This window comes from Sycon ciliatum, chromosome 9 (genome assembly GCF_964019385.1).
Source record: "Sycon ciliatum chromosome 9, ocSycCili1.1, whole genome shotgun sequence".
Taxonomy (NCBI): Eukaryota; Metazoa; Porifera; class Calcarea; order Leucosolenida; family Sycettidae; genus Sycon; species Sycon ciliatum.
In genome coordinates this window covers 10,091,710-10,107,468 of record NC_088651.1, presented here as the reverse complement: position 1 = coordinate 10,107,468, position 15,759 = coordinate 10,091,710, and the positions used below count along the sequence as shown (strand labels likewise).

The window sequence follows — 15,759 nt, the reverse complement described above, 5'->3', positions numbered from 1 at the left end:
TCGTGTCCTAAAAAGTTGTATTGTAAATATGCTTTAGAAACAACTATAGTAGCTTGCAACAGTAATGAAATTCTGCGCTAATTGTTCAGATCCTTCCAAATTCTGCAAGGCTAAGGGAAACGAGCGTAAAAACAGATGGAATTTCCGCAAGTTTGTTGTCCCTATAAATTCTGAACCAAAATTCATGATGCGAAATCCTGGTCCAAAAATAGAATCTACCATGAGTTGATTTTGAAAGTCAAAAGCAAGTAAGTTGGTTTGGCTGTGAAATACATAAAGTCTCCACAAAAAGCAGTTTCTTTTTCTGCAGTATTTCCAGAATTCACGGGGTCCCTCGGGGGACAGCAAAGTTATATTATTATTATTTTTTTATAATTTTTTTTTTATGATGTACTGTAAAAGCCATTATTCTAACGAGGCGCATATAATAACAATATCCCAAAATTGACTAGTTTACGTGTACCAAAGGTAACGATTCTCACTCATTCTCAACGCTCAATACGACAGTATGTGTCGATTTCTATTTTAGCGACAGATTTCTCCTCGTTAGGGACCATCGCAAAAGTTCGCAGAAGCCCCTGAAACGAAGAGCATACGTTTGGGGGGGGGGGGGGAGGGAGTCGGTGTCGAAAATCGCAAACCGGGCTTCAATTCAAAAAAGTATTGACGACATGTAGGAGCTGATATAGATTAGCATGCTCAAAGGATACAACTGCATAGCTCTAGCTGTTCTCGTTCTTAGATCACCCACTGCAAGGTGATATCATTGTTGCATTTATAAAGTGCTGTACATTGTTACACACTGATACAACAATGCTTGTGTAGTATATTATAATAATTATTATGTGTGAGCATCCAAGTGAAATAATGAAGCCCATATTGTGACTGTCGTTTCGTTTGAGGGGGGTCAGGCCCGAAACTAACGGTCTTCGTTTCGGGGGCTTCTGCGATGGTCCCTTAAGGAGGCTCCAACCCTTTGGGGGTGATTTTTTTCTTCATAAACCCCCTCCTTTTTGTGGATGAGTGTGCTCTGTATCATCCCATGTTACTCCACAAAAAAATTCAGGGGGTGTTTCCGCGAAGATAAGGCTGTTTGAGGTGTATTTCTAGGGGTGGGTGTATTTATCGATTCGGCCTAAATTTGCTTGTTTTGGGGTCATATTTCAGATTTACCAGTTGTCTGGCTTCTCTTTGTGATTGTAAGTCCTTCCACACATCACAGTGAAGCGTTTGAGCAAGAAAATCTGGCAATCAGCATTGACTATTCAGAAAAATAGCAATTTTAGTACAAAAATGAACTTCGCAGAAATGCCCGTCCGCAAAGTACAATTGGGTGCACAGCTTCATAATTTCTTCATGGACATGCCTTTTTTATTCAATTTTTGGGATCCTCATACTTCATAGAAACTAGAAATATATAATTTTAGGGGGTTACCGTGCATTTTAGACCTCCAAAAATAACCAAGAGCGTGCAATTACTTCGGTTTCGTGGCCTATGTAATATAGCCGATTGTACAGTAACTGTGTTTGCTGCGTGACAAGAAAATGCCCGTCCCAAAATTAACCAGTTTTTAGTAACTTTTTACTCTGGATGCACGCAAGGAATGTCGCAAAACAAAAACAAAAAATTAATTGCGAACCATTTATCATGCGCGGTCGTAGCCAGCTAGTCACAGTTATCGCAAAAAGCTGTACAGTAGAGTCACGCACCAAAGAACGTTGGGTCCAAGGGGTTAGCCTGGGACGTTCTTATTTTTCAGCAATTGGGCTGCGTTCTTAGAAACAATCCGTACTGGATCATAATTATGACATGTATCCCACAAGCTGTCAGAAAAAAATAACACAGCCGTTCTTAGCTTCAGCCAAGTAATAATTCGTTTTCAGGCTAGACGTTCTTCAGGGCGCGACTCTACTGTATTGTCAATCGGCCTTTTAATACATGTAGTCTGAAGAAATGAAATAGTTCTACAATGGGCGATTTCTTTCCAGCTCCTTGCACAATCATGGTTACGCACAGAGAAATTGAAAACCAAAGCATGCAACTTCTGAACTTTTCTACACGGGTGTCACGACAAGGATTACATGACAGCTGAGAGCAAGAGAGAGAGAGAGAGAGAGAGAGAGAGAGAGAGAGAGAGAGAGAGAGAGACCCGCGCATACACACTTTATCCCTGTAGTGACATAATCCCAGGAATATCACCATTACAGAGACGCATCAGAGCTGCACATTCTTGGTTTTCAATACTCTGCCATTAGAAGCCTTTGAGCAGCTGTACAACGTCTACAAAAGAAAGTCAGAGTGCACTAGTGAAGATGCAGCATGCAAGACAAACACACAGACACGCACACAAAAAGCACAGATTATTTTCTTTTCCAATTGTTTATTTCTCTCGTTGCTGTTGTGATGGTAGTGGCAAGCTGGTTGTTGGTGGCTTCAAGAACAGGAAAGAACGCGCTTAATGCCTGGAGGCCATACGCTTCTTCCATGCAGCCAGGGGACCGTGGTCGGGCTTGTACTGGCAATGGACACCGTCTGGTTCATAGATGCCAGCAGCAGTCTTGGCCTCGAAGTTCTCACGCGGGTACTTGGTGAATCCCCACTTCTTGGACATGTAGATCTAAGAACAGCCACCATAACAACAAAAAAACAGACACATTCCCCAGTCACATCACTGCCACAGGAAACCTATGGTATGTGGAACCAAAACAAAAACATCACACATCCACGCTGCCGCCCTGTTGCTCAGAAATTAAAACAAAAGTCACCACAGTCAATCGGAATAGTTTCTCATCATTGCAACAAGGCGGAAAACGGAGCAACCCCAAGGTGAGAGGAGGTTGCACAGCTGACAGACAGCCAGCTTTTAAACACAACACCTGCACGCCATGACCAGGAAACCTGGGTAAAACAGCTACGGGTGTTATCTACACAAGGTTGTTGGGTGGCATGAAAGGACATGCACAGACGGTTAGAGAATTGGATAAGGAGTTTTGGTAAATTGGCACAATTCCGATGATATGTCCATGATCTGCAGTGTATTCTACACATGTGTTATACACAAAGTACTGGTACTGTAATTTATAACTATCACATGACTAATACCAAGAGTCCATAACCCACAGAGTGGGCAACGCCCGATAGGGTCTTGTCACGACTCGTTTTCAACATAACGTCATTTTCATGTAGCGGCCTGCACGCGCAGCTACATGAAAATGACGCAATGTTGAAAACGAGTCGTGACAAGACCCTATTGCGCATTGCACACTCTGGGGGTTATGGACTCTTGCTATTACTAAACAAGGCTGGCCATACTGGTACCAAATTTGTTCAAATGTTAGGCATCCTGATACCAGCTAAACCCGTGATTTCGATACAATTAGACGCAGTGTGCACGACATCCACAACTGCTCGTATTAACAACCCTATAACAGGACACAACCGGTAAATATGTCATGGGTGTGGTTGTTGAAACACATGGTACCGTATTACGCAACTACACATCCGAGGGGAGAACTCGAACTTCTAGTAGTCACAATATGAAAATATCGTGTGACTCACCTTCTGGCGACCAGCGAACTTGAACTTGGAACGACGGAGAGCCTCAATGGCCTTGGCCATGTGGACATCACGGGTACGGATGGACAGGAGGGGCTGTCCAATCTTCACACGAGCAACGGTACCCTGGGGCTTTCCGAAAGCACCACGCATTCCGGTCTGAAGACTGTGAACGGGAGAAGCAGCACAATAGAAACCTTGCTTATTAGCATAGCACTTTGATCAGGCTACTAGAGCACTGACAATAACATTGACCTAGTTCTAGTACGTAATATCACAAAAATTGAAAGTAAAGATTTGTGCACAATTTTTCACTTGAGAAATAATTGCATAATTTCAACTGAATTCTATTTCTAAGATCGACAAAGAACATATTCGCATGGAGCTTGATTAGTAGAAAGTTCGATACATTTGGCACGAGTAAGCTGGTTGTGAATGTGTGGGCAACAATTAAGAAAGAATGTCCATTTACACTAGTTTACCGTCTGGCGTGTTAGTAGGTATGCATGCGTACACGACAATTGTCAAGTAAAAATGTATGATTTTACATTGAGAACTCACCGATCAGCACCGGCACACGACAACATCTTGTTGATACGCAGGACGTGGAAGGGATGGACCCGCACTCTCATGTGGAACTGATCCTTACCAGCATGCTTCACAAGGTACTTGTTGGCACAGATACGTGCGGCCTCAAGGGCTTCACTGCCAATCTGTTCAATTTCGTCCGACACCAAATGGATACAGAGGGGGAAGTCTGCACAGTCTGCCTTCTTGCGACCAAGATCGAATATGCGGATCTTGGCGTCTGGAAAGAATACACATTACACAAGTCTTAGTTAGAGTGCTAGATTCTCAATCTCAGTGATTTGGATGCAGTAAAACATACACCAGTGAACATAGAACATCACTTCATATTTTACGAAGGTTACATACCGGGCACACCACGACAGAAACGAGACTTCGGGTATGGCTTGTTCTTGCAATAGCGGTAACTAAAAGGCAGAACGCACGTTTACCAAGAGATCAAGATAGACGACAAAGAGACAGGAAAGTAACACACATGTCCCACAAAAAAAACATAAGCTATGTCTGACAATTTTTCAACAAATAAGAATGGGGAACGAGAAAACCAAGCCTTACCACCGCGCTGGACGACGTCCCATTGTGACGGTTCTGCTGGCTATTTAATTACGCAGCAAACAGCAACAACAAATACTACTTGATGATGTCCGCAACGTCAAGACAATTCGTAGAAAGATGATCAACTCACCAAGAAACACAAGTTCCCTGTGCAGCAGTTTGGAGAGAAAGGAAGATGGACACCTCGCGCATGCGTACATAGCATTCTCGTGACGAAATTTATGTAAAACCGTCAAAATGTATGTAAACCTCTGGTGTGCGACCTAAAACACACCAAAAACAGCTAACATCAGTCAAATTCCTCTGGTTTAGTCCGTCGGTTTCAAGATTTTCTGCTCAATTTTCTACCAACTCGACAACACAGGAGCGAGTTGACAGTTTTGTGAGATGCTTCGAGATGGATGATGGAGCTTTTTTGTTCAGTTGCTTTTCTGAGCGTGATTACCATGATTACATGTAGTGCCTAGTGGTGATGCTGACTTGTCTTCCATCTTTGGATCATTCTAGACATATTGCTGATCTGCAAAGTAACAGTTACGCAGTGCCCATTTTTGAGCTCTTAGCTTTTACTTTTTAAGATCTTGGTGACTTTGTGTCTTTGATGCTCCAGTGCATTCGATTTGTTCAAAGAACTTCCTTCCATTGGACGTACGTCATATACGTGTATGCTGTACATAGCTGATCAGTCAGTGAGAGGTGCTTCTGGATTCAACTGGTAGCAGCTGCATTGTGATATCTAGCTATGGACGAACAGTACTGCGTGGAGGCTGCATTCATGCAAGTGCTGGTCTGGAATGCATGGAGCACCACGATTTGAACCATCCCCTGTTTCACTTATTTACTACAATTGGTGTGTTGTTTTCTACCCATGGCCCAGTAACAACGTACACACAAACACACACGCACATGTACGAACGATCCGTATCTTGGGTGCTTACCAAGAGTACCTAACCCCCTCCCCCAGAGTGTGCAACGCCTGATCCAGCTCTGCATGGGGTCTTGGCCGAGCGTAGTCGGATCTTCTGATGTCATGCGTACACTCCGCACCAGCGCAAGGCCGGTCTCGAGGCACGGCACCGTTGTTTTTGAACCGAGAGTCCCCGCGACTCCCTGGGTTCCCCTCAGATGTGTACATGTACGGTATAATGACGCAAAGATCCAATTACGCTCGACCATGACCCTATGTAGAGCTGGATCAGGCGTTGCACACTCTTGGGGGGGGGGGGGGGGGGGGTTATATACTCTGCCAGGATTCCACCAGTGACATGCTTCCTGCTACAGTAGAGTTGTGCGCCGAAGAATGGAACCCAAGAACGTCCAGCCTGAAATGCTAAGAGCGCCACAGGCTTAAGTTATGAGCAGTGGATTTGGTTCTCCTTCAGCTTTTGGGATACATAATGATCCAGTACGGAGATTGAGTATGAATCGTTTCTAAGAACGTGCTATAAGAACACAGCCTGATTGCTGAAAATTTTAAACGCCCCAGGAAACAAATTATGCAATGTTCTTGGACGCGCGGCTCTACTTTACCAATAATTCAATCCTGAAACCCCGACCACATGTGAGGCGTATAAGCAGGGAATGTCCAACTATTACTTACAAAATGCCCACGTTGACGTTAAATTTTAATGTGATACATGTACCATGCCAGTACGTTTCTGACGGTCCTGGACTGTTATACCAGCCTTCAAAGCGACCGGGATGGCGAAGAGTGAATGCTTGCCAGACGTACAGTACAGTTGCGAGTCCAAGAACGTTGTTTTCCAGGCGTTAGCCTGGGCTCTTCTTGCTTTTCAGCAATCTGGCTGCGTTCTCATAGCACGTTCTTAGAAACAATTGGTACGGAATCCTCTGTATTCCGAAATCAACACCGCCGTTCTTAACTGGGGGCTGTGGCATTCAGTGACGGCTTAAAGGGGAAGTATACCCTAAAATCAAATTTTCACCAGTTTTAGTCTTCGGGGTGCTGAGTCGAATGGTCTTGGTCCGAGGAAGCTGAGACGCTCCCTTCCTACTTGAATCCCAATCGAACTCGCGCACTTCCACCGAAACTGGGTGACTGCGCCCTACTAGATGGGGATTTGTATGCAAAATGTCACTAAAAGCGCCATTTCGTTCTTATAAAAGCACGGATGACCGCGATTGGCCCATATGTTGTCTTTTGGACGCTGAGTCGACTGGTTTTGGTCCGAAAAGGCTGCGATGCAGCGTTCCTCCTTTATTCCCAATCGAACATGGTTGAACAAGGGGTCACGTGCTCCTGCGTACACCGGTCACCTGGTCACCGTGCCTGCAGGGTACAACTTACTAGCCTGTTTGACCTTTTTTGGGTGCAGTCCTGTCACTCGAGTTGAACTCGAGTGGAACCTTGGTGTGAAAGTTGTAGCCTGCTGGCGCGGTGACCAGGTGATTTGGGCACCCAGGAGCACGTGACCGCTTGTTCAACCACGTTCGATTGGGAATAAAGGAGGAACGCTGCATCGCAGCCTTTTCGGACCAAAACCAGTCGACTCAGCGTCCAAAAGACTACAATATATGGGCCAATCGCGGTCATCCGTGCTTTTATAAGAACGAAATGGCGCTTTTAGTGACATTTTTGCATACAAATCCCCATCTAGTAGGGCGCAGTCACCCAGTTTCGGTGGAAGTGCGCGAGTTCGATTGGGATTCAAGTAGGAAGGGAGCGTCGCAGCTTCCTCGGACCAAGACCATTCGACTCAGCACCCAGAAGACTACAATTGGTGAAAATTTGATTTTATGGTATACTTCCCCTTTAAAAGGCTCGAGTGTTTTTAAAGCTAGCACAATGATGTCGATCCAATTTTTTTAATATTAAAAAAAATATATATACTAGGGCTGTTTCGTTGTTACTCGGAGTACATAAAGTACCAGGGTGAGAGGAGAGACTCAGAGTTCTAGCCCCGGAGTACTAGTAGTACAATACTGTAAAGTAGAAATATTCGGCTGCAATTTGATTTCGTCCTTTTCGACCAAGGAGCTTTTGGACTAAACGAGAGAGCTTGGAAGCTCAGGGCCCTACGCTATGCTTTTTTGCCTTGATGACCTAGACAAAAAAATTGATAGGGATGTTATAAATTCTTTAAAAAAATTCTTTTTTTTCAAGACATAACCAGAGATTCGAACCCGCACTATCGCGCGCCCTGCATGCATTCCCCGATACACTTCGCATACATACTGATTCTTCCAAGTTGCTTCACGTTATGATCTTGCATTTGAAAGCCCTATTTGAATATGCATTGTGGCCAGCCGTCTTTGATGGTACGGTACGGGACAGGTACGATCGAGGGTAATACGACACCGTCTACCGCCTTGATGACGGCAAAAAAAGCATAGGGATGTTATCAATTTTTCAATTCTCCTATTTTTTTTTCAGGCATATCCTGGGATTCGAATCCGCACTATCGCCCTACATGCATTCCCCCATACACTTCGCATTCATACCCATTCTTCCAAGTTGCTTCACGTTATGATCTTGCGTTTGAAAGCCCTATTTGAATATTGCGGCCAGCTGTATATGTGGCCAGCTGTGTTTGATGGTACGGTACGGGACAGATACGGGATAGCGCCAGGCGTGACACAAACAAACAAACAAACACGCAAATACCAAACGAGAGAGCTTGGAAGCTCAGGGCCCTGCGCTATGCTTTGTTGCCTAGCTCATCGTGCATGTTGTTAGAACTGATGGAAATGCTTTTTCCCTTGATTAGCTACATCATTGTATTGCAAAAACGTTTCAATGAGATACTGAAGTACAAGTAACGCCTTCTGCATAGCTATGGGACCGGCGCTGACTCTGCCGATCACGGGCGTTCTTCTTCTTATTAGATATCCTTAGCAAAAGTACGATAACGCTAACTTTTACGGTACTCACTCCCAGCCGTGACAAAAGATGTTATCAGATAACGGAAAAACGTTACAGAGCTCAAAATAACGGGCCGACGTTCGTTATGGAAACTCTGCAAAAAATGCAAAAACTCGCATTGTTTTGTAACTGGCGGGAGATAAAAAGCACGTGCAGATTGAGATGAGAGTCGAGATTGCTTCCTCTTGTGACATTTAGCTTTTTTGGCGAGTTTTGCCTTTCAGTTGACAATGTCTGCGTCCTCTGCTTCGTGCCTTTCTCCCTCTATCCCATCTGGCAAACAAAGGACCAGTTCCATGGCACTCCTGAGGAAGGAGCTGGAGAACCCTTACAGTCTTCGGTGCTGCGTTTAGGAAAGATTTTCCAAGGACCTGGAAACAGCGAAAACTCATTTTCGCCGTGCTTTTGCTATTCCAGAGTAAAAGACCTCGCCAAGGTATTCTTTCGGAACGACAGCAAACTAATCCCTGGTTCAAAATTTTGAATTTCCCGCATCTGTTTCCACGAAAATTCATATCGCCATGGTTGTCACGACTACTTCGTCTCAACTATAACGTACTTTGTGCTAAAAGGGAAAAGTCAGCTTGAACGATCCGAAGTACGGAACGGTTTGCGTTTACGTTAGCGTTTTTTTAGCTAAGGATGTCTATTATTATTATACTGACGGCATTCTGATTGCATTTACTCGTCTCCCTACTTCGTATTTTTTTCAGAAAATCTCCCCATACAGCAGGGAGTCGTTTACATAATATGACTCCCTGCTGTATGGGGAGATTTTCTGATTGCATTCACTCGTCTCCCTACTTCGTATTTTTTTCAGAAAATCTCCCCATACAGCAGGGAGTCGTTTACATAATATGACTCCCTGCTATAGATCTCCATGACTGTATATACGTTATAATTACTCAATCTGATACTTTATAATTATTAATATTATGCTATCAGCCTACATGCGATCCCTGGCCCCTGGGCTGGTCGACAGGCGGACCAGCCAGCCTGCTAGTGGGTTCTCGGCCTCGCACATATATCCACACAAAATGTTACTGCACTGAATGCATTCCCCCGGTACACTTCGCATATATACTCATTCTCTTGATGGTACCGTACTCTTGATGGTACGGGACAGGTACGGGATAGCGCCAGGCATGTCGATGGCACAAACAAACAAACATATAGTAGCCAGCTGTCTTTGCTGGTACGGTACAGTACGGTACAGATACGGGATAGCGCCAGGCGTGACACAAACAAACAAACACCAAATTAAAGCTGTGTGGACCCTGGCTAGCGCCAGACGTTACTGAAGTAACGTCTTCTGCATAGCTACGGGAATTAAAGCTGTGTGGACCCTGGCTAGCGCCAGACGTTACTGAAGTAACGTCTTCTGCATAGCTAGTAAATTTCGGGCTAATGTCGATTTGTCCAGCTTTTCAATACACTCTTATGATCCATGGACGAAATTTTCGACCGGACGAACTCCTTTTCTTTGGAGTTGGACGAAATTATTGACCGACGAAATTTTCTGCTTTTACAGTACTGTACTATGCTTGACGTTGACACAAGATCTTCATTCAAGCTCAACAAAATGTGAGAACAGAAAGGAATCACAGGAACGCAACACATTCAGTGTATTATACGACTCCTTGGTTAGAGGCAAACAAGGGTAAAGCGGTGTGGCAGATCAACTGGTACTTTTCATTTGTGGGCTGCAAAAATAGAGCAGATCAGTAAAATGAACACTGCCACAGATTTCCATAACTACATCCAACATAGCATGCGATCGATACATGTTTGTGTTCAAGATCATACTTACGAATTACGATACGCTACACACATGCCAACACAAACATTGCATCATTGCGACGCGCATGGCTACCAGGCACAAAAGGAGTACCGGTACTCATGCGTATTCTTTGTCTCGCATGCTCTTATCGAAAGAACCAAGAGTCCATAATCCGGGATTATGGACTCCTGGAAGAACAAATACTCCACAACCACCCCCCCCCCCCCCCCCCCAAAGTCCAGCCTATGGATAAACTTCAAAGATATTATAAAAATAATAATAAACCCAGTCAACAGCTCATCATAATGCACTACAGTAAGTGCATTGGTGAGGACATGGAATGGAAATGCTGTTTTATGGCATCAGGGTATTCGTCCCCGGATCCAACTGCATTTTACCAATATCTGATACAAATGTTAGGGTGGGATATAGGGCTCAAACGGTTAGTCCGATTAACCGGTTGCAGACCGGTTACGAAGAATTAACGGTTAACCGATAAAGATAACGGTTACGCAGTAACTTTTCAGTCAATTTTTCAAGTATCAAGGCGTTGCAAAGTATGCACTTTCGCAGGCTGTCGCACGCGTACGCAATTTCTGGGCTGTCAACTCGGTCATAGCTGGTCTCTTGGTGTGAGAGTACATATGAATGAGCATGCAAGAGAATGTACAAGTGTGCGTTGTACTGAATAGGGTACATTTTTGAATGAGTATAGTCAAATATACGGTTAAAAAAGAGTCCGCAGGATTGCCGTGGCTTATAGGTTATAACCGTTAAACCGACCGTTAGCTTAGCAGTTAACCGTTAGGGGTAAAACCGTTATGGTGTTTTTTTGCACCATTGCGGATTATATGCAAGAACCAAGTCCAGGCGCTGTTTGAGTGTACACCTAAAAGCAGCAAAGCCTGGAGGCAACAGGCACAACTACTTTCGTCTAAACTTGCACCCACGAATCGAACAAGCTGGCACACACAAATCACACGTGAACCTGGGTCTGTAGTAGTATCATTCATTCGTATTTTACCATGGGAACGGTGACGACTAACCAAGACCGCGGATCGTAATCATTATGAGTTTACGATACATGCGGTACAAATTGTTTCTAAGAACGCAGCCAGATTCGTGAAAAGTAAGAACGCCTCGGGATGAAGCAGCCCTTGGATGAATCAGTTCTTGGGCCGTGACTCTACTGTGAAGACAAAAGGGTCGTGGCAAATAAAAAAAATTAAAAAGGGCAAAAGAATTCCCGGATCTTGGGTGTTTTTAAAAGCGATGGGTGTCGATTTAAGACTTCGTGCTGACAGATCGCGTAAATAGCTGATCGGTCAAGGTCTGTGCAAATAATTGACAAAATACATGTGTCATGCACTTTAACTCGTGTAAGATTCCATTTCATCAATTCTTGCATGTGTGCAATGCAGTTCTGCTATGCTGCCTTTGTTATGGACCGAAGCAGTCAATGTTTGTCGGCCCACCGTGTTGCATGCCAAAGTAGCTCTGCCATCGGTCCACTGCATCCTTGATGAACGTGTCGCGATTGGCCAGCCACTGATCGCGGGTCGCGCAGTCGTTCAGGTACAGGGTGCCGTTGAACACCGTCCACTGGGTTAGAGGGCAGATAGGCGGCCCGATCGGGGGATGCTGCTGGAGCTCCTTGAGTGTCGACGGGAACTTGGCCATGCCGAACGCGCAGAAGCCGCCAAAGGCCGGGTGATACTTCCAGGGATTGCTCTTGAACATGACCATGTTCTGCACGGAAGAGAAGTGGAAGGTGGCATTGTTGAAGACGAACGAGTGCTCGGAACTGCCTATCGTGCCGTTCGACTTGGCATCCAGGCTGAAGTAGGCCACCACGTCATACCCCTTAGCCGCCAGGTTGATGGTGTCTAGAATACACGCACACACGAACACAAATATATGCACGCATGAACACACACGCATTTGCACACACAAACACACATGGGGTTATACTTATATGCATAGCCAGAACAAAAGTGCAGAGGGGGGAGGGGGGATCATCGGACCCAAACTGTTGTGATTTCTATTTTTACGCCATTTTGGCCGCTACTTTAGTATGGAGGTCATGTGTACTCGCCATATCATACACAAAGTTTGCAAGGTCAGGACACTGCCGGAACAATCAAAATCAGGGAGCCCTACACATTATGATTGTGTAGGGCTCCTTGATCAAAACTGCTTCCTGTGGTTCTGAAGTGGCAGGTACAACATTACACTTCCAAGCTGCCGAGCTCGTTGGCAACAGACCCAGCACTGCAGTAAAACCTGGTTTAAGCGACCACCCCACGGTGCAAGGAAAAGCAGGTGGTCTTTATAACCATGTACCACAGTGTCTGTGTAGAGCTGTCCGTGCATGGAAAAACGGTCGTTAAGAGCAGGTGGTCGCTTACATCAGGTTTTACTGTATCTGGTAGAAGTGTATCCACCGACAGAACTAACTGGCACACACACACACACACACCTCAGACCTCAGACCTGCCCATCGCGGAAGCGATGATAGCGAACAGCTATGTTAGACATAGCAACTTGTGCTGGGATTACATCATTCAACAGCTTGCAAGGCTGATGAATTGACCGCCACTATTTTTAGCCTGGTATCCACCACACAGCTGATTGAAGTGACTTTTTCTGGCCAGTGAATCCCTATTTTTCATTTTTCCATTTTTTTCTTTTTTCTATTTTTTCTACACACACACACACCACACCACATACTCTGGCTGTTGGTAACCACCCAGGAGAATGAAAGAAAAGTCAGGAAGAGTCCGAGAAAGAGAAGAAAGACCCCCCCCCCCCCACACACACACATGGAGGACTGTCACCTACATTGACAATAGTTGGGTACTGGGTCATGTCCCATTGCATCATGGTTCCTGGCATAGGTACACTGCAGAGCAATGACCATCACGACGACAACAACGAGGTATAACCGGCTGTTAAAGATGGCGGCCATAGCTGTAGCTGTCTATGTCCACTCTTTTACTTGCCAAACTGCAAAAGACATTCGAAGAAAAGGAGCAAAGTACGTATCGCCCATAGCGTTGGTCTTTGCTTTTGAGCAATTCATCTCTATAAGCGGATACTAGTATGTACCGTAGCTATGGCTGATACTCCATGTCACAACTCAATGCGAGTGGGGTATCAAAAACTCAGTGCACCGTACACATAATTGGAGGTATTCTATGGGGGCCCGGATTGCAAAGAAAAATAGTTGTGAAAAATCTCACAATTGGACCCATTTATGGCTAAAGGTGGGATATCATCTTTTTATGAATGGACTCCCGATGTGCATTGAAGTGATCGTGCCCCCAATGCTTAGAACAGGCCAGTGTTTCCCCTGAAATTCGACTTCATGAATGTACTGTATCAGTGTATGTACTGCTGTGGTTGAGTACACATGCAGAACAGTGTGTGTGTGTGTGTGTGTGTGTGTGTGTGTGTGTGTGTGTGTGTGTGTGTACTTTCTATTTGAAGCTAGTGAAGCTTATATTGGATTCACCCTGATTTAGCCACCCACGCTAGTAGCAAGTATTACCTTCACTGGGGACAGGGGTAACTGCAGTTGGATCCCTGGACGGATACCCTGACGCCGTCAATCCTTTTTCTGCACCTTGTCCTCACCCACTTACTCAGTGAGGTGTGGTGAGCCCATAAGTGGGATCATTTGCAAGTCTACCCAGAGTTTTGGGGGTTTCAGGGGCTGTCGGCCATTGAGCGGTTCAATAGCCAATTGAGTCATCTTTCCAAGATTCCTTTTGAGTCTCTCTGCCCTTTCCCGGGGAGACCCACGTGACCAGTTTTGGCAGTGAGCAGCAAGTCCAAGTACAAGTGTGTGTGTGTGTGTGTGTGTGTGTGTGTGTACGTGTGTACGTGTGTACGTGTGGTGCTGGGCTGCGTGTCACCAGCGGCTCTAATTTATTCAAGATATCTCTGGTCAGTACGATGAGACCAAGCACCCCTCTTTGCAATCTCATCAAGCCCTACCTGTCTTTGTACGTGTACATACTGGTACCACTAGTACTGTACTAGTAGATCTAATAGTCTTGTACTGTTCTTTCAATCAAATGAACCCTAGTTTTCAACCATAAGTACAGCTAGCTGCAGTGGTGTCTTCAACTTCATTCAAATGAACCCTCGATAGGCCTATTGCCTTTGGGTCATTTTCATAATAATAGTAAGAATAATTTTTAGCAACCATGCAATATGTCCCATTCAATGCCTACGTGGAGCAGTAAACCATGCAACACCCTCCCGCATCCAGTATAATATCCCTTACCTCTATCTAGGCGAATATCTCAGTGGTCTGCGGCTTGCTGTGCCTAGCGATCAGCGAAGCGTTCTCCCCACGACTACATGTACTACAGCACTATGTTGCTGCACTGACTTGCTTGCTAGTGTCCTCACAAATCTCGGTACGTAACGTTATCAACACGTGTGCATATGCAGACTGCACTGAACACTGAAGCAAACCTATTAGTATTACTGTAGGAAATTTTTGACTTGTCCAGGCAGTCCAACCGATGCAAGAACTCGGATCGGAGCGCGAGAGCAAGGCAAGCTTGATCAGGACTGGGCCTCTTGACAAGTGTTGGATTTCTTCATGTGTTCATCGTTCTTATACTATTACTAGTATTAGGAAGATACGGTGATACCTTCAAGTAATGCTATGATGATGGATATGACGTACATGACTTGTGTAGTGGTCTTTCTGCTTGCGTACTGACTACTGTGCAAGTGTCAGTTCACAATCACAGTTTTGTGGTAATACATTTCTGCACTGCAGTCTGCTGGAGTCTACTGTCGCATGCTTTGATCGCCTTCGTCGCCTGACTTGTCAATATCTCTCCCCAGACATGCACCCGACGAGAGAAAAACTCAGTTGACTGCGAAGACTGTGAAGGTGCCAGCATAGCTTTGTCAGGTGATCAGACGATAGAGCGGACACACTCATCATGACTAAGACCATGAAGACGCAAATACCGTGCACAACAAAGCCGCTGAGACAAGACAAGGCTACGGAGTAGAGAGTGGCCTTGCTTGAAGTCGGCGCAGTCTGTCTGTGGCATGAGTCACGCTGACGGAGACATGCTTGACATGCATTTCGGCATTGAGCACTCTACAACTTTTTTAGTACAAGGACAAAGGACGAAACACATGCTGTCCGCAGGACGAGGGGGCTGATCTCGGAAAAAGGGGCAAAGAAGGGGGCCGGGGGGAAGACAGCCTGGAGCCTCTCCGTTTTGTACGTGATTGTACACGTGTTGTGGGAGGATCGAGTACGAGTGGGTCTTCATTATTTTGTGAGTTGTGCTGCATGTCTGACTCTCAGTGCATGCAGCAGACCAGGATCGCACTGGGTACCACTACCAAGGCGCGGCAATC

The 15,759-nt window shown here is 45.3% G+C and overlaps 2 protein-coding genes across 2 annotated transcripts; both read right to left on the bottom strand.

Moving 5' to 3' along the window:
* Positions 1 to 2,215: 2,215 nt before the first annotated feature.
* On the bottom strand, positions 2,216 to 4,905 carry LOC135825348 (large ribosomal subunit protein uL16-like). Its single transcript, XM_065338084.1, has 6 exons — positions 4,830 to 4,905; positions 4,700 to 4,739; positions 4,493 to 4,551; positions 4,118 to 4,364; positions 3,560 to 3,722; positions 2,216 to 2,618 (listed from the first exon to the last, which is right to left on the bottom strand). The coding sequence occupies exons 1-6, from the start codon at positions 4,897 to 4,899 to the stop codon at positions 2,457 to 2,459; spliced, it is 741 nt and encodes a 246-aa protein (XP_065194156.1). The 5' UTR covers positions 4,900 to 4,905; the 3' UTR covers positions 2,216 to 2,456.
* Positions 4,906 to 11,355: 6,450 nt separating this feature from the next.
* On the bottom strand, positions 11,356 to 14,981 carry LOC135824480 (uncharacterized). The gene is made up of 3 exons (XM_065337215.1): positions 14,654 to 14,981; positions 13,204 to 13,368; positions 11,356 to 12,248 (listed from the first exon to the last, which is right to left on the bottom strand). The coding sequence occupies exons 2-3, from the start codon at positions 13,328 to 13,330 to the stop codon at positions 11,803 to 11,805; spliced, it is 573 nt and encodes a 190-aa protein (XP_065193287.1). The 5' UTR covers positions 13,331 to 13,368; positions 14,654 to 14,981; the 3' UTR covers positions 11,356 to 11,802.
* Between the last annotated feature and the right edge of the window lie 778 nt (positions 14,982 to 15,759).